The sequence below is a fragment of the Emys orbicularis genome, chromosome 1 (genome assembly GCF_028017835.1).
Source record: "Emys orbicularis isolate rEmyOrb1 chromosome 1, rEmyOrb1.hap1, whole genome shotgun sequence".
In the NCBI taxonomy this organism is placed as follows: domain Eukaryota; kingdom Metazoa; phylum Chordata; order Testudines; family Emydidae; genus Emys; species Emys orbicularis.
Genome location: NC_088683.1, coordinates 173399782 through 173423152, shown reverse-complemented (window position 1 = coordinate 173423152; position 23371 = coordinate 173399782). Strand labels below are relative to the sequence as shown.

At 41.7% G+C, this 23371-nt stretch overlaps 1 protein-coding gene across 2 annotated transcripts in view; it reads right to left on the bottom strand.

Annotated features, from left to right (window-relative positions):
- Nucleotides 1–23371, bottom strand: part of PHLDB2 (pleckstrin homology like domain family B member 2) — a 70909-nt gene that overhangs the window by 32367 nt on the left and 15171 nt on the right. The window contains exons 3-8 of one of the 2 annotated variants that reach the window (XM_065416360.1): nucleotides 20774–20917; nucleotides 19734–19871; nucleotides 7792–7920; nucleotides 5536–5691; nucleotides 1890–2000; nucleotides 699–788 (exon numbers count right to left, since the gene is read on the bottom strand). In XM_065416360.1, the coding sequence (XP_065272432.1) occupies nucleotides 699–788; nucleotides 1890–2000; nucleotides 5536–5691; nucleotides 7792–7920; nucleotides 19734–19871; nucleotides 20774–20917 (768 nt within the window). The remainder of the gene's footprint in view (nucleotides 1–698; nucleotides 789–1889; nucleotides 2001–5535; nucleotides 5692–7791; nucleotides 7921–19733; nucleotides 19872–20773; nucleotides 20918–23371) is intronic. The other variant, XM_065416369.1, reaches the window with a different exon arrangement.

Here is a 23371-nt window from a genome sequence, read left to right as displayed (position 1 = left end):
CCTCGGACTCCTTACCCAATTCAAAGGTGTGGGTTGTGAGGACTCACAACGATAACCTCAGAGCTTTGGAGCTTCACAAGTGCAGCAAGGTCTAGGTTTTCCTTCACATTACCCCTAACTTACTCAATACCTCACCCAAAACTTTTGACCCTCTTCCCTTTTGACTGCCAACAATGATTAAATAAATAGAGCTACAATAGCTCAAAGTCTTTAACTCAGTGTTTAAATGATGAAAAGCTGAAATAAACATTTATAATGGATTCTTTCTATCCCAAAAAAGGAGAAGTCAGTGACAAAAAAAAAATGTAAAATATACAATATAAGAGCAAGAACACTGTAACTTAGTCGCACTTGTCCTTAGTTGTTTCTAGATCTCTCTTTCCTCATGTGAGTTAGGTTCAAGTATTTATTTAGAGAAAAACAGATTCTCTAACAAATGAAAAATGGTAATTTATCCAGGGCAAAAGTTTAATGAATGGGAAAAACATCTGATAAGCTATTTTTTGGCTTAATTTGGACTTCCAGAAGTAATACAGCTAAGTTTCCTAATCATAGCAAGAACAGAATATTGAAAATCACATGAATAATGCATTGCATATTTTACAAGTTTTGCCAAACTCTAAATCACTATTGCATACAATGTTAATAAACATTAAGCTTACCAGAGGTTCAGGAAAACAGCAGTTAACACTGCTTACCTCTTTTAGACTGCTAGGACTGACAGGAAATCCTTTTCCTCCAGAGAGTCCAGAGTATTTCTTTTCCAGATTACAAAGATTCTCTTTTTCCTGTCAGGAATAGACATTGTGTTTATTTCAGAAATGAATATTTATCCACCTAAAATGAATGCCAGTTATTTAAAGGATATAAGGAAACTGTGTGGTGTGGCTAGAACTGCAATAGCAGTTTCTATTTTATTTATTTATAGCAGAACTGAAACTCTCCAACAGTTCCCAACACACATGTGGGATTTAAGCTCCAAATGGCCTGAGACCTAGCAGTCCCACACTTTACGACCAATCCAAATCCCACTGAAGTTGACAGAAAGACTCCTTTTGGCTTCAGTGAACTTTGGATCACACACTATATGTCCTAACGCAATCGCCAAAGATTGTAAAAAGTGACCGGTGATTTGGGGTGTCTGAGTTTTGGGGTTTCTTGACACAGTAAAGAAGCCTGACTTGAGAGGTGAGGGCTCCAAATTTTCTGAAAATCAGGCCCTTTTTTAAAGTGTACCATGTTGGAAAACAAAACAAAACAAACAAAAAAACAAAGGCACCCAAAATCACTAGTCACTTTTAAAAATCTTTGCCAATAGCTGTGGTCAAACCAGAAAGCTCTTGAGGTCTGTCTCCAGCAGACAGATGAGAGCAAGGTGTTCTCAGAGAACAGAATCCGATTCCTCCTTGTGGACTAAACCAAAATTTAGGCCCCAGGAGAAAGATATATTTTTTCATTCTAGAATTTTATTAGCCAGAAGCTGGTCATGTCAAGTAGTCTGATTTTGTGGCCAATTACTGGCCTTTATATGTTGATAGTTTGGGAGGTGCAGAGGTTGTGCACATTCCCAGATAGCCTTTGACGGATGAAATGTTGGCATTTTATATATACATAATCCTAAAACAGAGGAACAGCTGTCGTTTACTATATTTTTAATGCAAAGACTTTGTTCATTATGAGGTAATCTCTATAAAACCTCTTATAAGACAAAACACCACTACAATTTTTAGTTAGGAAACCGGCTGGTAATAATGTGTTTTTTTTTAATGCTATTGGAAAACAGAAGCCTGTTGAGATAATTTTGTCTTTCCAACTTCCATGTAACAGTTAGATGTTTTTTTAAAAAACAACAATATAAAAAAATTCTACAAAGACAAGAAAACACTTACTCTTTGCAGCATCATTATTAAGTTATTCTTCTCTTTTACAAAATGATCTTGTTCCCTCTGCGACTGCTGGACGATATGATTGGCTTGCTTTTTGAGAGCAGAAATCTTCTCCTAATATACAAATATAATAACCACATTTTACATATTTAAATTTGAAAGGACAATATATGCAGCATGGATCTTGTTCAGAGAGTGCACATGCTAGCAAATATAAGGTATGTATTTCATCCATAAACTTGGCAAAACAGAACTGATAATTAATAACTATTTCTTAAAGTTAAGATTGTAACTACTGGAAAAGAATTTTTAACTATTAAAAATGTATGAATCCTTAATGTGGTACATGGAAAACTGTTAAAAATGACAAGCTATCACTTCAATTTGTAAGGGGATTCCTGGTCCTGCTTGCAGGCTTGGAGTCTCTGTAGGGAAGCATGTGATCGATCAGTCTGCAGAGAGCCAGCCCAGAGTAAGATGGCTTGAGTTGTGCCTCTGTTTTGGGGTTCTCGTGTGTCATCATTCTGAATTCTAAGAAATAAAGTGGTGTTACATTGCTACCTTCCAGCAAAAGTATTTATGCTCTAACTGTGTGTGTGTATGCATATGGAAAGTCTCCTATCTGTGAAAATAAATAATTGTTTTTTTCTCTTCTCCATGTTATAGTGCTCTGCTATAAGGCTTTATCACACAAGCATAGGACTAGGAACCAGGAACTCCTGAATTCTACTTCCTGTTCTAGCCTTACTTCTTCTGAAGTCTTGGACTCTTAATATCTCTGCCTCCGTTGGTCCCTCTGTGAAGTTACGATAATAATATTTGCCTGGGGTTTAATTAGTTTAAAATGTTTAAATGCTTTGAAGATGAAATGCACTAAGATAGAAAGTAATACAGAACTAACAACGAAATTTCTAACTGACAGCCAATCTCTCCATTAAATGTGGGGAGGATTCAATAGGAACTAGACAGTATGGAGAGTGGCTCCTTGTAAGTGCCATAGACAGGAAAACAAGGCAAGATCAGCTGGGGGGGGGGGGGGGGGGAAGAAGACAGACATTCTCAGTCTACTTCATTGTGTTGAAGTAGAACAAGTTATATTCTGCCATGATGCTGAGATTTTATTGCATAATTTTCCATTTGTTAAAATACAGATAAGAGATGGGCAAGATTGAAGCAGCAATCTGGTTCATTTATTGAGGTTGCAACAGTTAAACAAAAGCAATGATGGTTTTACATTTTTTATCTTACTATACTCCAGGTTGTTCCACAAGTGAAGGGGAAAATTAAAACAGAAGATCTTGAACACGACTGCCCTCATTTAAATAAATACTTGTTTCATTACCTGTGCCTTGTCACAGTGTTAGCTTATCCATCTCTGGTTTATAGAATCATAGAATCATAGAATATCAGGGTTGGAAGGGACCTCAGGAGGTCATCTAGTCCAACCCCCTGCTCAAAGCAGGACCAACCCCATCTCCTACATTCCCTACTGCTTCTTATTGTCCACCAATGATTCTGGCTGCTTCTGTCTCTTATCCCACCCAGTTTTGGATGTTTGCCGAATATCTCCATAAAACCATAAACATCTGAAGATCCATCTGGTACAATCAAATATTTCAGCATTAAGACTGCAACCTCACTCAAATCTATTTCACCTGTTTGCGTCCCTAGGTTGGTAACTTCTTTGGATTTTAGGCCTGGTCCACAATAACCTCCCACTTCGGACTAAGGTACGCAAATTCAGCTACGTTAATAACGTAGCTGAATTCGAAGTACCTTAGTCCGAACTTACCGCGGGTCCAGACGCGGCAGGCAGGCTCCCCCGTCGATGCCGCGTACTCCTCTCGCCGAGCTGGAGTACCGGCGTCGACGGCGAGCACTTCCGGGATCGATCCCAGAAGATCGATTGCCTGCCGCCGAACCAGGAAGTAAGTGTAGACGTACCCTTACATGCATAGGGCATTCAAGTATTTCTGAGTAGGCACTACAGTGCACAGAGTAATAACAAACATCAGTAACCATTAGGGGCTCTTCAACTGGTAAGCATAAAGCTGACATGGGGAAAGAGGGTTGGAATATTTTTTCTACCTTATATAGACAGAGCTGGGGAGGCCTGCATAAAAACATCAAGACAATACACAGTAGATGATATGGGTCTTGATATATTGTGATTGCACCCCAGTATAAGGCTGGTATGAGGGGATGTGTCACAGGGTGACTGGCCCTTTAAGGGGTGGTGGCCCCACCTGTCTGCACAGAGGTACAAAATGAGTAATGCCACATGATAGGCAGATCATGTGACTAAAGTCAGGCGTCTTGGGTGTAGATAAAAGAGAAGCCTGTAGAGAGTCAAAGGGAAGAGAAGGGAGACTCCCTGTAGGAAGCCCTGGGAGTTGCTACTCAATAGAGAGCAGGAAGAGATGCAGAGGAGTAGGAGGGCTACTGGAGCTGCTTTATACATAAAGACTCTCCCTAGCTCCCAGGCAGAGGGGCTGCAAGCCTGAAGACATCGGGAGCTAGATAAGAAGGCTGGAGCATGGAGGGCAATCTGCTACAGGGAAGTCTTGGCAGGTATAGGACTAAGAACATTGCAGAAAGGGTCATGAACCAGCTACAAAGGCTCTGTGGGAGTTCTTGTTTTCCCAGACCCAGACCCCAAGAAGGAGTGTTCATTGACACATGAAAGTCTGTGTCGAAGTTATTGGGGAATCCAAGGAGGAAAATGAGGTAGGAGCTAACCCAAAGCCAGACTGGGTAGGTGGTCCTGCTACAGGTAGAAATGCAACTTCTCACCTCTTAGTAAATTTATCTTTAAAGATAAAGAGAAAAGTTAATAAAGGTGATCATAGTAAAGGTGCTGCTGCCCATCATCATATTATCAGAGAGCTTCCTACATAAAGTGGCAAGAGTGAACTCCCTAGGGCAGTGGTGGGCAACCTGCAGCCTGTGGGCCACATGCGGCCCGGGTAAGCTGATTGCGGGCCATGGGACATTTTGTGGACATTGACCGTCCGCAGGCACGGCCCCCCGCAGCTCCCAGGGGCCGCAGTTCGCTGTTCCTGGCCAATGGGAGCTGCAGAAAGCGTGGTCGCCCCTTCCGGCAGCTCCCATTGGCTGGAAACGGCAAACTGTGGCCGCTGGGAGCTGTGGGGTGCCGTGCCTGCAGACGGTCAATGTCCGTAAAACGTCTTGCGGCCTGCAATCAGCTTACCCTGATGGGCCGCATGCAGCCCATGGGCTGCAGGTTGCCCACCACTGCCCTAGTGAATATCATGAATATCTGGCTCTCCTACCTTTTAAGGATAATAGCCTTGCTTGGGATATTTTTGTGGTTGTTATTTGTATTTTTGTTTTATTTTATTTTGGGGGTGGAGATGAGTTTGTATTCTAGGGCTTTGTTCCTTAGTTTAATTTACTTTTTAGAGTGGAGTGTGATTGGATAGATGAGGTTGTCATCATGATGAGTGTCATTCTTGCTGTGATGCTTTTTCAGAGAAAGGTTTTGTAACGTTTCCTAAGGACAGTCAAACTCTGAATTCGCCTAAATCTCTTTTATGTGCATCAGCAACGAACCAGGTAATGGTGAAACAACGGTGCTTTGACTTTAAAAAAGCACATCAAGCAAAGAGATGAGTTTTAATCCTTTTACCTTTCTACTGACGATGCTGCGCTGATATTCAGCTACTTCACGCAGGAGCTGCTGTGTCAGGTTCTCTTTCTCCTCATCTAACCTGCTCTCATGTTCAAGTTGCTGAAACTCCAGATCTTCAAAGTGTTTGCTTTCTACATCCAACAGATCAGCATCCTTTAAAGACAAGCACACATACAAACACACAAAAAATCTTGCATTTACAGAGATCAGAGAACAGTTACTTAACAGCATTAAATCTCAGGAAAAACTTCCTAACTGTAAGAACAGTAGGACAATAGAATAAACTGCCTAGGGAGGTTGTGGGAGCTCCTTCACTGGAGGTTTTCCAAAGGAGGCTGGATAGCCATCTGTATTGGATGATTTTTTAAACACAACAAATTCTGCATCTTGGCAGAGGGTTAGACTAGATGACCCTTGCAGTCCCTTCTAACTTGGTTCTATGAATCACAGTCTAAAATTATTATTCAATTTCATTCCACAAATCTGTCCGAACAAATAGAAACTTGATTTCTTTAGTTAGGATTAGCATCATCATAAACATGACTCATCTTTACGGTGGGGTTACTTCCTCAATTACTCCCAACATCCCACTATTACACAGAATTCTATTTCACAGGAATTAAACATAAAAAGATGGAATCACCTGTGCATACACACATTTGAAAGAACTTTCTATTCAGAACATTTTCTTACAACATGCTTATCACCAGAGTGTCCGAGTGCTTTCCAGTAGTGGATTAAAAAAGTGACTGACATCTGTCATTTTTGTCCTTTCATCCTCTCCCCAAGGGAAGAAGTGTATGCAGTGGAATGTTTTGTTTTGGATTTTTTACATGTAATATATACACACACACATTGCTATCCATTTGTTTATCTTAGAGAAGGCAAGGTCAAAGAAGTGCACCTTGCACTTGGAGTGGAAGGTGGTCAGGTTTATGATGGTTCTTAGCTTTTAGGGAGTTCATTCCACAGTCTTGGACCAGCCCCAGAGAAAACTGTTTCCTGCACAGATGAGCTTTACCCTAATGGCAGAAAGTCCCATTGTCCCAGAGGAGCACAGTTGTTGACCACAGTCTTCATCCCAGAGCCTCAGTTGATGTTTTAGATATGCTGGGCCCAGGCCATGGAACTCCTTGAAGGTAAGGACTGAAACCTTGAATCTGATTTGATAGTCTATGGGAAGACAGTGTTGAGAGCAGAAGACAGGTTTGATGTGCTTGCGGTAGCCAGTGCTGTTGAGGAAACATGCTGCAGCAATTTGTTCAAGTTAGAGTTTCCTAAGTGCTGAAAACTTAAAAGCCCAGATATATCACATTGCTGTGGTCCAGCTAAGAGTAAACAACTGAGGCCAAGTCAGCATCCACCAGGATGGAGATGGGGCTGAGTCTCCTAGCCCATCAAAGACGATAGAAGGACAGTAGTGCACTAACAGCACATTGGTTCATATTGTCTCACTAACCCTTTCAACAACCACATGTGCCAACTGAATAGAAGACGAAGATAAACAATTTCCAAATGCTAGCCTCAGAGATCTCGGAGAGAAAAGAACCCCACAATGCCATTTTTAGTGTCTTTTCGGTACCTAACTATACTTAGACTGTACTTTAACTTTGTTATGTTACAGGCAATAAAGTCAAGTTGGACTGTATAAGTGTTGAATAAAATGCAAGTGTGCCACTGCAAAGAATGAAAGAGTAGCTCAGATATGTAAATCAATTGTGCAGACACAACCTCAGGAATGACATTTTCAATGCATGATTCAGATTAAAAACTAAATTATGTATTGAAGAAAATAAGTATGCACAGCAACACACAGAGACCAGTTTACAGTGTGGCAAAAAAGCAACAGATAATTGTGTCAAATAGCAAGGAGTGTTAAGTTTATCCTAATTACTGAAACCAAGTATTTGTCTCTGCTTGTTCAGTTACAGGGTGATGCTCTAATGTCCATCTAAATATCACAATTCTTATCAGCTTTCACATCAGCCAACAGGCGCAGGCTGTTAATTATATGTGACTGGTTTACAGCTTTTAAAATAGTACCAAAAAAAAATTAATCCACTGATTTGCATTCTACTCAATTGTCACCATGCAACATATTAATTAAGAATGCACTGAAACAAATACTTAACCCTTACAACTAAGCTGCAAAAAGTTTGCAGATGCTTCTTTGCATATGTGAGATAGAATATATTACAATTAACTTAGCAATAAAAAAAAAAAGTTTGTGCAGTCTTGAAACTTGCTACTGACCCTCTTCAGCTGCTGCTGTAACTGTTCCCTCATGGATTCAGGGCAATTATCAAGCTGGGTCTTCTGTTCGGAGTAAAGCTCCTGAAGCCTCTCTAGTTTTTCCCTTTCAGCATCAAGCTTTATTTTTTCCTAAAGTTTGAACCAGAAAATAAAGAACAGAATTACCTTCAAACCCAAGCAGTTGTTAGCAATTATGATAATTAATGAACTCTAAAAGCCTAAGCATGTAGTTCAAAGACAGATATTCACTGTTAGCAGAAATTGCAATGATAGGGTGTAAAGTTGACATAAAACAAAAGTTAATCATTGCAGTGGAGTAATTAATTCTCTTCCTAGTCCTTGTTCTTTGTGCATAGGAGTTACATTCCTCCCACTCCCATGCTCAAAAGGCATTGGCTAGCCTGGTTCCATCTTTCAAATCTAATCTAAATCTTTCTTATCTAGTAAAAAATGGTTAAGGAAGCAGCAGGCATGTTAGTCTGATAATGATAGAGTGAAGTGAAAAAAGTAGTTTTTGCAAAGAGCAGGGTGAAATATTTTATATACTCTGGTTGTACAGGGAAACTGGAACTCTCAAGATGAGTAAACTACCTGTCTACTTCCTGAGCACAGATTAACAAGCAGTAAAATGATGAAGTGAGGCAGATTACGGTGAAGTAGTATGTTTGGGACAGGAAATTCTGTTTGAGTATCTAAAACATATTGAATTTGTTCAGTTAATCCCGTAGGGAACTGTTTCCTGTTCTCTAGGATGCATATAAGGCTGCTTTACATACTCCTCACTGAAAACTCCAGCCGTGTCCCTAAATAGATGTTCTTTTCATCTCTCCAGAGTACATGAAATTCTTGAATGTAACTTACTCACTTCAGCACTGGCAAACATACTTGGGTACATTCCCCTAAACATTCCTGCAACGTGTCTGGAAGGAACAGTATGCCTGACATGCCATCGAAAGCTGCTGCCAGACATGTACAATTCCAGAAACCTTGATGGGGTAAAAATTAGTCTCTAACAGAGGATACCCATCAAGAACCTGCTTCACCTATGAAGACAGCCAGGCTTTCTTAACACAATTTTTAGTCAGCTGCTGCTCACAGACTCACTCCAATATTGTTCAATCCCTGCTTCTTCTCCTCCTCTTTGAGCTACACACAGGCTTCTCATTTCGCAACAGACCTCCATGTCGTCTTGATATTTTAGGTGCCTTAAATTTTCCAGCCTCTTTCTTTGAACCTTCCAAGGACAGTTGAATTCTGGACTGCTACGATACCCACTCATTTGTTCTCTTCTCTATCTTCTCTTTCTCTGTCTTCTGAAAACGAGTGCCTCTTTTCAGCAGCTCCTCACACTCAGGTTTTGCAGTCACTGTACATGATTTGTACACCTTGAATAGACACTTCTCTCACCATACAAGATCTTCTGTTTCACGAGCGCTGAATGCTCTTTCATATTCTCTTCATTATTACTGAAACCGTCCTCAAACCTTCATAGTACCATGGAGATGAGTAAGCAAAACTATTTTGTTTGTTTAATCTCTTTATATTCTCCTCTCCTCTAAAACGGGGGTAATATCACTTTCTCAAGGCAGCTTGTTAGGTTTTTTTAAATGTTTACAATCAGGTCTCATGTGAATTGAAATGCTCGTTTTGGTCATTTTTCAGGCCATGCTATCAGGCCACAGAATTGCCCAGAACAATGGACAATTTTCACAAACTCAATAAAAAACCTAGAGATTGAACCATCATATTCAGTCATCTGGACTCCACACCCTCACCACTATTCTCAGACAACATAAGCAGCGCTCACGGACAAGTATGGAGCAGTCCTGACTTGACTGAGGTCACACAATGAGATAGCAACATATAGTTGAGAGTAGAACCCGGGAGACATAACTCCTAGAGCTCAATTCCTCATCTATTTATTGTCAACTGTTCTGAGATCAAACTCATTCCACACAGGCCACCAAACAGTCATCAAATTACTGCTTTGTCACTACTAGCCCAGAATGTGGCAGACAGAGTATCTGTCAGGATTTTGACAAGGATAGTTGGGACCGAGGTCACCGCAGGGTTAAACCTGAGGCTGAGAGTGGCAGAGGAGTTTGTAGTCAAGTTCCAGGCTGCGGTTGATATCAAGGATCAGAGTCCAAATCAGGTTTCAGGGTCCGGGTCAAGAAGCGAGGTCCAAATCAAGCTGAGGTTGAAGCCAGGAGTTCAAGAACTGGGAGCAGGAATGGTCATGACAGCAACAGGAGATCACGGCTGTTGCCCAGACACTTCCTGGAATGCCTCGTGGGTTTATATAGGGCGGGGAGCCAATCAGGAGCCATGAAGCTGCTGCCTGTCAGACCCCTTGAGGCAGAACTTCCCATGGTCTGTATCCACAGCGGGTCGTGGCTTGTGGAGCGTGAGCTGGTTATAGCTGCTGCTGGGTGGCAGCAGGGTGGTGTTAGCTACCTGGTAGCTCTAGAGGCCTGGGTTTGAGACCTAGGCCTTGCAGTTGCTCACATCCTGAGTCAACCCTTCCCCCAGCATAAAAGGGAATCTAAATATTTCATAAATCAATACCCAGGTCTTCACAACCCTAGCTGTCAGTTTCACATTAGTCCTAGACACCATCAGATTGCTATGTGGGAGGGATCAGGAAGAGCAGAGCAATCTACAGCAACAAGAACTACTGCAACCTTGAGCATAGTTTCATTACTCCAATAGCTTCCTGGAGATCCAGGCAACCTAACAATCACACTAACTCATGCAATAATAGGCAAGTCAATCTAAGTGTGAACAGCTAACATCAGCAAATATATAACTCACTGAGGACCATGCCAGAAATATTATTACTTCCACCAATAAACCAGTAAGACAGTCCTTGAAGACGGAAAGTAAATGATACCCATCTCTTCTATTTATAACTCAGGAAGTTCTAACATCCCAGCAGACTGGCTCACTTGTGCAATCATAGCAGGAAATGTCACGTTGAGAATTTAGAGGCATTATATGTTTTGCATTTGGTAAATTCCACCAGCACTGCTGACTCTGCATTGGTTTAGTTTACACATTGATAATCTGATAAAGAAGTGAACTGAATAATAAGTTATCTGCACTTCAATAGTATCTTCCTCCTTAGATCTGAAAGAGCTTTATAACCATGGGTTAAACCTAATGGCTCTGTGACGTAGGTACTACTGTCCCAGACACTACAGACCGCAGAATGTGGTGCAGACTGTTTAAGTGAACTGTCCAATGTTACAGTCAGTGACATAGCTGTCACTAGAACCCATCTGTTCTGGCTCCCTGTGCTGCTCTTTAACCACATAAACATCCTGACTCTAAAGGATTGCTGCGATTTTAAGAGAAGGTTTGGAAAACTTGTAGGAGAAAGATACAATTTAAAATGGCATTGACCTAGCTAATAAATGTTCTACTGTTGTTTTATACACTGTGGTACCCCTCCCTCCCTCTCTGTGCTCTCCTCCAAAAAATGTATTACAGAGCAAAGTTATAAATGTGAGTTAAAGCTAGCTTCAACAACAGGGAGAGCCACAAAGTCAACTTCTGTCTGTTAAACACCTTCCCTGCAATTCCAACTGCTTTCCAAACTCCAGTCTTCATTCCATAACAAAATTAGATTCAGATGAGTTACCCTTTAATCAACACCTATTTTTGCAGGAGAAAAGGAAAACCCAGGAATGAGACATGTTGCCCTGCCATATTTTCTACTTTGGACCATATTCCACCTTCAGATACAGGTGCTCATCTCCCATTGAATCTAACTGCAAATACATGTAAGTATCTGGGGGGCGGGGGGAGCGGGGGAATTTGGGGCATTTAGAAGCACCCTTGAAACAGATAATTTTGCCCAGTAACCAATTATGGGATACATAGGTGGTATATTTATTACTTTGAAATATGAAGCAACCTTGATAATTAAATCTAAAGTATTTGTGATTTGGACACTTATTTACTGGTCTTGTAGGTCATTCAACACAACCTTTCTTAGAAAACTGACCAAAAGAAACACCAACATCTGTATGCCAGCTATTACATTTTCTCTTTAAATTCAAGATTTAAGAGGACATTGCAATAAGGTTAGTAAGCAAGAACTTCAACCACCAGCTTTATTTTGGACGGCCACGGCATGACACATTCTGTGCATGATGGCTTTGTTCAAGTGAACCAGCAAAGTATTAATAGCACAAACAAAAAAGTGTGCTTGAATATAGGATCCTTAAATAAAAGCTAAATAGTAACTGCACAATATGACTGGCAATGCAAAATTAACCCAGCATTGTGGGTTTGTTAGGAATTGGTCATTTAGGATCGCAGCCTGGATTTTGACATAGTATAGTCTTCTGTTTTGATGATATTAGTGGGGGAAGGGTTTGATCAGTTGTCTATCCTCGTACCTCGCAGTTGGGAGGACAGGAGAAGGACAAGCTGGGGAGAAACTTTAAAAAATAATTAGTGGAAACTATAAAAAAAATTGCTCAAGGTCATTGTGAAAGGGACTGCATGGCTGGGGTACAAAGATCTGACTCTGCTGCCTTAAAAAAAAAAAAAAAAGCCAAGAAATTTTTATTTGACATGAGAAACATGACAAAGAAGAAAGAGCAAACAGGCAATTCTACATGCAATAATAAACGTTCACCAAAGATCCAACACAGAGTCAAGTCTCCTACTTCAATTACTCCAATTTGAAATACCTCAGGATCTGCATCGGTCAGGAATCCAAACCCACATCCGTTTAACACTGTTCTAAGATAGAAGACTTTATATGAGGATGTCATTCCCATCATGCTTATTACTCTTTCAAATAGACTAGACTATTGAATCACCAGTACTTCCCTAACAAATTCTTCTAGAGCTTTCCGAAAAGCAAGCAAGAACCTAAACAGGTCTTCGTTCTGAATAACATCTCCACACACTCCAATTGTTTCCACGTATGGCCAGACAACCATAACCACATTCCAGAAAAGCCCCCCTAAGCCTACAGTCAGATAGAAAGATGTCATAAGAACTGGCCAGCAAACAAAGGAGGCGAAAGAACATTTCTTTAGAAAATCAGTGGCTGGCCTGTGTGAGCTGATTCTGGTTCATGGAGTTCAGCTTAAGAGGCTGTTTAATTGCAGTGTAGACATTCCAGCTTGGGCTGTAGCCTGGGTTCTAGGACCCTGAGAGGTGGGAGGGTCCCAGAACTCGGGCTGCAGCCTGAGCCTGAATGTCTACACTGCAATTAAACAGCCCCTTCGCCCAAGCCCCTTAGCTAGAGTCACCTGGCACGGGCCAGCCATGGGTTTTTAACTGCTGTGTAGACATACCCATTGGTGCCAACTGGCAAAGGGTTCACTGTTCTTTAAAAGCAACTCCTGTCTTAGACCTGACAAACTCACTATACCTAATACCCATTTTCATGGTATTTACCCATAATAAAGAGTAGCATTATGAGGTCTCCCTTGAAAACTTGTAATTTAGTGATATTCATAATTATTGAGAGCTGTGTATGGGTAATATTTAAGAAATACTGTAACTATAATGAAAACTATACCCTTATAGCAGGGGTGGGCAAACTACGCGTTTTAAGCCAGCCCGCAAGCTCCTGCTGGGGAGTGGGATCTGGAGCTTGAACCGCTCCGGCGCTCCAGCCAGGTCTGGGGTTGGGGGCGCACCACGCGGCTCCCAGAAGCCGCAGCATGGCCCCGCTCCAGCTCCTATGTGCTCCAATGGCCCCCTCCAGAGCGCCAATGGGAGCTGCAGGGGCGGTGCCTGTGGATGGGGCAGCATGCAGAGCCGCCTGGCCATGCCTCCGCGTAGGAGCCGGAGAAGGGACATGCCACTGCTTCTGGGAGATTCCACCTGGAGCCTGCACCCCTGAGCCTCTCCCCACGCCCAAATTTTGTGAGCATTCATGCCCCTCCATACAATTTCTATTCCCCGATGTGGCCCTCAGGCCAAAAAGTTTGCCCACTCCTGACTTATAGCCTTGGAGCGAAAGTGAGTCACCAGAGAATCATATGTTCAGTAATGGCCTGTTCAAGCAGGAGGGAGCTATCAACCCTCCCTGGCTAGCTGAATATCTAATGTATTGCACAATTGCAACAACTCAGAAAAAACAATGGAAACCATCAAAGATACACTATAAACATGGCTCTATCAAATTCATGGTCCATTTTCATAAATGTCATGGTCACAGCATTTTTAAAATCTTGAATTTCACAGTTTCACATAACTAAATCTTAAATTTCACAGTGCTTTAACAAAACATGAATACATATTTAAATATAGCAAACTATAAACACGTAAAGCCCATGACGACACCCAAAAAGTGACAACAACCCCATACCATGCCACCCTTACTTCCATGCTGCTGCTGGCAGCAGTGCTGCCTTCAGAGCTAGGCAGCGGGAGAATGGTGGCTGCTGGCCAGGCACCCAGCTCTGCAGGCAGCACCGCTGCCAGCAGCAGCACAGGAATAAGGGTGGCAATACCATACCATGACACTCTTTTTTTCTGCTCTGCTGCTGGCGACGGCGCTGCTTTCAGAGTTGGGTGCCTGGCCAGCAGCTGCTGCTCTCCAGCTGCCCAGCTCTGAAGGCAGTGAAGAAGTAACAGTGGCAATATCACAACCCCCCCCTACAATAGCCTTGCAATCCCCTTTTGGGTTGGGACCCCCAGTTTGAGAAATGCTGCTATAGGATAAAAGTACACAAAAGACCAGATTTCACAGTCTGTGACATGTTTTTCCTGGCTGTGAATTTGGTGGGGCCCTAACTATAAACATCAAAACCACTTGGGAGTTAAAAGGAACAATATGACAGCGAGGGAACCGCCCTGGCTAAGATTAAAGACAAAAGACTGATTCACTATATCACAGAAGACACTCGGCACCCATTCACTGAGAAGGTACGTCAGTGTGTAGGGGTAGTTTATGAAAGATGAGATCCTGGTTCCTTGGGCCAGCAAATGCTGCAAAAGACTGAACTTTGGGGTGAGAATTGACTCTATTAGATAAAGAAGGTAACTGTTAATAAAGTGTAGGCCTTAGTTCATGTTTTATTATTTTGTTTTGTATGCAACCATTTGTTTCCATCACTTTCACTTGTTTCTATTTGGGTCTCTATTCTTTGTTAAAGAAATTTCTTTTTGTTTTACTATAACTGAACTCAAGTGCTGTGTGTGATTCAGGAGTGGTGGGCTAAGATAAAACTGGCAAACCGGGGTACACTCTTCCTTTGGGAATGGAGGATCTGGGATTTCTCCAGGGGCTGGATACCACAGGGGGACACTTTGAAGGGACTCTGGGGCTGAGGTGCATCTATTGTCAACCAGCAGGACTAGTCCCAGAGAAGAGTGCTTGAGTGACTGACAGGCTGGTTGTGTTAGGGATCTGACACCCAGTGGCACAGGCAAGCCTCCCTCATGCAGAAGGAGGGTGTCAACAAGGTGACTGACAGCCACGGGTGCCCCAAGAAGGGTCACATCACTATATAGACATGTATATGCTCCCAAGGGGAGTCTCACTTTGTTCACAAAATAAAATTCTTAGTGGCATTGCGTTCTGACTATTTCAGTGGAAGGAAGACGCTTTGCTTTTAGTGACTTGCTATCAGTAGAGCTATAACATCTGTAGGGAATTTGTCAGGATATATTCCACCCCCCAAAAGTCAGCCTTAGTCCTCCAACTAGACAGCAGGTGGGGAACACACCCCTTGATGGTCAGACAGTAAAGGAGGCTAATGGAAGAACCGTGAGACAGGGTTGAAGAATGTCAACCTTTCTAGTGTTTCTAACATATTGCCAGTTTCCCAAAATTGAAAGCACTTGCAAGTTGTGGCTGGATTTCATAAAACAAAGAGGGCTGCTTGACATTCTGAGAACAAAAAAACAAGGATGGAATGAAGCAGACATATTGTTTGCTCTTCCCTCTGTACTTTCCCCTGTTTCTTTAGGGCCTGTTTCCCACACTCTTTTGTCTTAGGACAGAAGCACAGTTGTGGATGAAAGCTGGCACAATTTAATTACTAATGGTAAAGTTAAGGTTGTCACTCAGACACTAGTGGTGGGGAATGATAGGTGCCTGCCAGACATGGGGAAAGGAACATGACACAAAAGGGAAAGTCATTTCCTTTTCTTTTCCTAATACTTCTCGTGGTGGAACAAGGGCATGCTGTTTCTCATGCATACCATAACAGATGACATACATTAGGATATATCGTAGGAGGGGCTCACTCATCTGAATCAGGAGCTTTCTATCAAATGTTGCAAGCATAAAACAACTACAAAGCTAAAGCAATTCTGTATTAGACTAAACAATACTGCTGCTTTAAGTACAGCCCCACACTGGCAGACATCAACTTTAAAAAAAAAAAAAAAAAACAAGTTTTTTCCAGTTTGTCAGCATTTTAATACTCAGTACACCTTAAGAACTTCATATCTTCCAAATGCTGCTCAATTTTCAACTAATTTAGTCTAAAATATCCTTAAAGTATTATCCCCATTTCACACACGGAGAAACAGAAAGACGTTGCAATTTGTTGACAGACACACAGCAAGGCAATGGAGAACTGGGATTCCTAAACTCAAACTCTGAGCATGCTTCCTCATTGATTAAAAAAAAATCTCTCTTTCTAGAAAACAACACCTTCAATATCACTACCAGAACAGAAAAAGTAACAGTCTTCCCAGCTAACCATAATATCCCCAGCAGCACAAAATGCTTTAAATAAGAAAACTTCAAAATATTGGACAATCTTAACACATACTGGTTGATGACAAGAGGATACAAAAGAACAGGTATCTTTCTAGCAGTACAACCCACTGTTCAATTTACTTTCTTCATAGCTGTCTCGGAATGAACTTGAGGTTTCCAATTATCCATTATCGCCTATAATGATCCTTTTCCCCTATCAGTATCCTCATTGTTGCCAGACCCTATTCACAGCCTTTATGGACTTCAGCATATTTGTTACTTTTAGGTGGTAACCAGTAGCCTTGACTTCAATTAAATTACCCAACTGCTTAAAATTATACATATACTTAAATATCTTGCTAAATTGAGGCCTTAGTAGGGAAGATGTACAAAATTATGGAGTTATTAATCTGTCTGATTCTTTAGGCTTTGCACATTTTCACTGCAGCACAAAAACAATAACCTGAATTTTAGATCCAGAGGAGATTGGACTCTCACCGTTAGAACTACCGATGTGTATTATTTTGTTTCTTGGAGTCCCTTTTAAAAGATTGGCAGACTGGCATCTTTTCCTTGGCTCAGTTTCTGCAATCCTTACAGTACAGATTTGGCTCTGATGAGCCAAGTTTCAAATATCCTGGCATGTGTGAGATGTTCTGTTTTTTGCCCCAAAAATACTTTCACAAAAAAAAATGTAAGGCGCGTTATCCTCTGCCAACCACTCCCTGACTTCTGTATGGAATTTGCTCTTGAGGAAACAGGCAGGAAACACTATGGATGATAAGAGTCATCATTCCAGAGTATACATTTCAGCAAGACATGAGAGGGGTCCTACAGAGGAAGGATAACTCTTCACTCCTAAAATTTAGGTTTAAGTCTCTGGGCCACTTATTTCCAGGCAGCAAAGCCTTTATGCCACAACTTCTATTAATCTGTGCCAAAGTTCACAAGCACTGTCCTTTTGTCATGTCAACCTATTCATTATTTCATTTTCTTTTTCACTAATTTTCATCTCTATTTTTTTCAAATTGCGTTAACTTGGTTATGCGTAAACCAAGTCGATGATGGTATTCAGCTACGTATGACAAAATTTATTTGCACATCTGGATAATTCAACGTGGATAAATATAGTTTTATACAACTTTCATAAAGACAAATATCACTTGTGGACTGAGATAGAGTATGGCAAAAGTCCATCTCAAAGTGTAATTCTGAGGAAGCTGTCATTGAAAATAGCGCAATGGAACAGAGGTGCTAATTCAGCCTTCACAATTGTGTCACTACCACAGGGATCGACAACCTTTGGCATGCGGCTCGCCAGGGTAAGCACCCTGGCAGGCTGGGCCAGTTTGTTTACCTGCCACGTCCGCAGGTTGGGCCGATCGCGGCTCCCACTGGCCGCGGTTCACCGCTCCAGGCCAATGGGGGCTGCGGGAAGCAGCAGCCAGCACATCCCTCAGCCCGCGCCGCTTACCCTGGCGAGCTGGGTGCCAAAGGTTGCCAATCCCTGCACTACCACATAAGTAGAATGCAGACATGGTCCTTCCAGTAAACAGCAAGTTAGGGAAGCGGGACGGGGTGGAGGGGAGGCAGGAGCAGGGAATGTTTATTTTTTGTACTTGTACAGTTTGGTTCTATCCAAAGAAGGCAGGTTAAAATCATTTTGTCAAAATCTGTACTAAAGTTCTTTCCCAGGAAGCATGAAGCTACAACCAAGTATCAAATTGCATTAGCATTGAATTATTTCTGGTACTGCCTCTGCCAAACTAGAGCATACAATCAATAGTTTGCTACTGAAGTTCGAGCAATTCTATAACTGAAGTGTTTAAATGCTAGATTAGGCTTCAGCTGGTTAGGCTTCACAGTGTTCTGTTGTTTCCCCCCCCTGTGAATGATAATAAATATGCACAAAATAGCACTGTCTTTTCAATCACATGAACACTTAGGGTAAAAATGCTTCTCGTTATTACAAGAATGGGAAGATTGCAAACTGTGGTCAAACTGCTTGCTTAATCTACAACCTCTGTGATAGCTTGGAGGCAAAAACGATTTCCAAATATGCAAAAAAGTCACACCTTGCTATGTAAGCTAACATGGTCTAAAATTCCACTGAACACTCAAAGAACCAAGCAGAAATTCTGCTCTGTAGCCTGTTTACCAGAGGCTACCTAATAGCACTACAAAACAATCAGCCAAAACCCCTGTAACTTTCATCTTCGGAGAATCTTGGCTTTGTTGGCCCATTTACTTTTACCAAGTTCCTACCCATGTTTCAGCAATGGTGCAGCAACAGTGCAATGCACTACTACCAGAAAAGGTTTTCATAGCATGGCATTAAACAAACCAGAGCCCTGTCTAGACTAGTGATTTGCACTGGTGTTAGCAGAAGTGCAACCGCACCACTGTCGCAATCTGGGTACATATTTTTCTAATGTAGACCAAGACCTAAAAGTGGATTGGTGTATACCAGATTGCAGCAATGGTGCAGTTGCACCTCTGCTAACACCAGTGCAAATCACATCCTTTCTCTCTCTTAAAAAAACCTTCCTGTGAAAATACCATTACACCAGTCATGAAGAATGGGGGAAATTAGATTTATTTCAGAGTGTTGCATTTTTTGTAAGTTAAAATGCAAGGCACTGATGTCTACAATAATGTTAATGACAAGGGAATGGGTTCTTTTTCTTTTTTCTTTTCTTTTTTTTTTTCTTTTAGGAGGGGTGAGCAAAGAGCTTTATTTTAAAAATATGACCAATTCAATACTATTTTCTTCCCCCAACCCCACACAAAAAAATGCGAGGGCATATTTGCAAGACTAAGAGAACTGGCTGTTTAACCAATCACGAGAGATTATATTATACAAGAGTTGTGCCCCATTGCCAGGGCCGGCTCTAGGCACCAGTGTCCCAAGCATGTGCTTAAGGCGGCACTTTTCAAGGGGTGGCACTCTGGCCTTTTTTTTTTTTATTATTATTTTTTCTTTTGCGTGGGGCGGCAAAAAACCTGGAGCCGGCCCTGCCCATTGCCATTCAATCCTGTCTTGTATTACAGCAGATTGGAGCCCTCTTGTGCCAGACAATGTACAAAAACGCTGTAGGAAACAGTCCTGATTTACAGGTGAGAAACAGGAGAAGAGAGAGATTAAATCCAGTAACCTGCCTATAGCCAGTGCATGTTATAGAGCTCCTCCTTTATGTTAATAATTTGAAGATCAAGGACTAAATAGCACAAAATTAGTGAAGATAACTTTATTTACCTTTGTCTTTTCACCAATAACATTTCTCTCCAGCTCAGCTATTTTCCTGTTCAGATGGTCCAATATTTCCTTCTCTTTCAGAAGTTCAGTTGTTTCAGATTTCTGTTCCCCATCCAAAAGAGCACATTCCATATCCAGCTAGGGAACACAAAACATTTCTCAAAAGCAATCCAGCTTACAAAGAACTCTTCGTACACTTTTTGTTGTTGTTACATTTTAAAAAGCAGTGTTGATGCCACCAAGCTTCTACATGTTTACAAAGAGATCAAAAATATGTAAAAAGGAAAACCTCACCATAAAATATTGTAACATAAACCAACAAACCAACTTTTAAATATTATTTTTCAGCACTTATTTTTTAAATTCTCCTCTTCTTTGCTTCCTTCTGTATGATACTGTACCTACTACTCGTGCCAGCCTCTGCACTAACCACTTTTGGAACAGCTGCTTCTTTCCTGTTGTTACTAATTAGAGACAGGACAACTTAAGGCCCATACAGCTTGGTTTGCAAGTGTGAGATTCCAGAAACCAACAGTGCTTCATAGTCTTGCCAGCACAAGGGTGAGGAGTTTTAAAAAGAAATTATCTCACATCCTTACCCTTTAAATGGCTACATGAGATACAATACTCCCAAGTGAGACAAGATACTCAGATGAATCCATCAACCATTCAATAATCAGGACTATTCTAATTACATTTAGGGGCATAGTAGTTAGAACTAGAAAAGGCCAAATAGATCGTGTTATCTAGCCTCCTGCAAGGGAAGAAAATAGTCCCCGTAGTACGGAAATATCAGTTAATATGATACTGCACTTAATTTTGGACAAAAGGCAGAGGATTTGAAAGCTATGTGGATGCATGAGACTCCTGTGTATTTTTTATACACACACACACACACACACACACACATTCATTATATATATAATGTATATATATATAAAAAAACAAGATACGTGCATATATACAATTTTAGCTATTTAATGAGCATGACATTTAAAATCAACAAGTGAAAAGAAACAGGAGACCTCATTTCTTGATACCTCTCTTGAAGATTCATCCATCTGGTCATTTAACTCTTTGATCTTCTGTTCAAGTTCCTCTAAGTTATTTAGTATTGTTATGTGTTCTTCCTCCAGCCGACCAAGCTCCTGCCCTCTTTGCTCATCACTTGTGCATTCTGGCGTCTGCAATTAGTCATTAGGCAGTGTTTATTAATAAAATTCCAAAGCAGTACATTTTCTCCTTCCTCTCACTCTGTGTTCAACTACTTTACACAATTGTTGCATTGCAAGAGTTCTGCTTTTATGCCTGCTAATTGACATTTCACTTGGAAGCATTGGTTACTGAACTTCATACTATATGAAGTCTTTTCTCATTAACTCTTCTTGTTAGCTATATTCTTCAGACACTTCATACATTGTGTTATTTTGGTTGTAATAAGCCAGCGTTCTCAAGTAAAACAGATACAGAAAGATAAATTTCTCCTTTTAAAGTATACTTCAGTTCTATATACACCTCTACCTTGATATAACGCTGTCCTCGGGAGCCAAAAAATCTTACCGTGTTATAGGTGAAACCGCGTTATATCGAACTTGCTTTGATCTGCCAGAGTGCGCAGCCCCGCCCCCCCCCGGAGCACTGCTTTACTGCGTTATATCAGAATTCATGTTATATCGGGTCACGTTATATCAGGGTAGAGGTGTATAACAAAAACCTGGATGTTACAGCATTTCATAAGCAAGTGTCAAAATGAGTGGCTTTTGTAAGATGGGTGCACAATTAGCATGGCAAACCATCTTTAAAATCCCTCTCTCTTGCCTCAATTATTTATTGGACAATTATGACAGATATAAAAAGCAGCATTAAAGATATTTTTGGAGTTTATTTTACCCAGAAAGCCTTGTTCTGAAACAGCAGCTAGTTTTCAAAGTGCTCCTGCAAATTATCCTGTTTTCTAAAGGCTGAAGCAATAGGGTCAAATTACTTTTTAAGGTCACTCATTCATTGTCTCCAGACAGAATTAGAATCAGATCCTGGCTCTCAGTCCCTTGCTTTAACTGCTAGACCATATGGCCCTCTTCAAAACCCAGTGAAGCTCAACTACCTAATTACTATTCTGAGGGCAGACATTTTAACAAGAGATCATGTGCAAATCTGACCTTGATATTTGAGAACAATGAACTGCATTTCATTAACACTCAGGTGCCTGTTACAGCTCTTCTCTTCCTTTAGCAGAACACACTTTACCATGAATGAATGGTATTCCTTACTTACTAGTGCTAGTAATCCTATCAGGAAAGCCTCTTTTTGTCTGGTATCCTGTTTGGCTAATGCTGACATAACATCTTCAATTTCAACTTCCCAATAGAGATTAAAAATAGGATCTTTCATTTATGGAAAGAAAGTAAGTCATGAGCATGGAAGGGTTTCAAGAGCATAATAACTTGCACATGAAGTGTTTTAATGTAAATTTCAGATAAAGAAAGGAGAGAATCAATATATTAAGATGTAGTTACAGGGAACTGGTTTCTACTTAAAATACCCTTATTTCTAAAGACTCGGCAGAAAGAGTTCTAGAGGAGCATCCCTCTTTTTTTCCTTTAAAGAAAATGATATCCCCCCTTTTACCTATACATGAACAAAAACAAGTCAAACAGAAGATACCCTGTAAACTTATATTTAAATGCAATGAAGCTAATGTAGTCCTTACTACAAAGGGGTAAGGAGAGAAACAGAAAATATATGAAAGCTACCATCAAATACGGGAGCCACCATCAAGCAGACAATGTAAAAAATCCCCTACTATGGAGGTGATGATTAAGATGACTAAACTGAAGAGTTGTACCTTGACATCTCCTTTATTTTGAGAGTCCTTAAAGAGTTAGCATGGAAATGGATTAGCTGCTGAAATAACAAAATGATGATCTAGTTATATTGTAACTGATTGGATATTCCTGTTGCAACCTGATGTAATCTATCTCAGCGTTTCTCCAACTGGGGTCTGCAGATCCATGGGGGTCTGTAAGGGTACTCCAGAGGGTCCGCAAGTCATGTCCGAGCCCACCGGCCCCGCCGATCAACTCCTCCCCCTCCTTCTCAGTGCCTCCTGCACGCCGCACAACAGCTGTTCGGCGGCATGCAGGAGGCACTGAGAGGGAGGGGGAGGAGTGGGGAGAGGGACGCTTGGGAGAGGGGGTGAAAAGAGGTGGGGGAGAGGAGGGGCAGGGGTGCAGCGGGGGTGGGAAGAGGTGGGGCGGGGGTGGTGAAGGGTTGTAGCCACGGGTGGGAGTGGGTGGGCCATGGCCAACCCACTTAGCATCCAGGCCCACCTCCCCAGCCCCAGTTCTGCTCTGGCCCCAGCACTTGCCCCGCTCCGCCCACCTGCCCGGTGTTCCTGCCGGGGAGCGGAGTTGGGGAGTGGAGGATTGTCTTGCTCCACCCGCCCGGTGCTCCTGCCAGGCAGCAGGGTCGGGACACGGGGGCTTGCCCTGCTCTGCCTACCCAGCGCTCCAGCCGTGGAGCGGGGTCAGGGTGTGGGGGATTGCCCCGTTCCACCTGCCTGCCCACCTGGTGCTCCTGCTAGGGCCAGGCGGGTGGAGCGGGATAAGCCCCCGCACCTTGGCTGGAGTGCCAGGCAG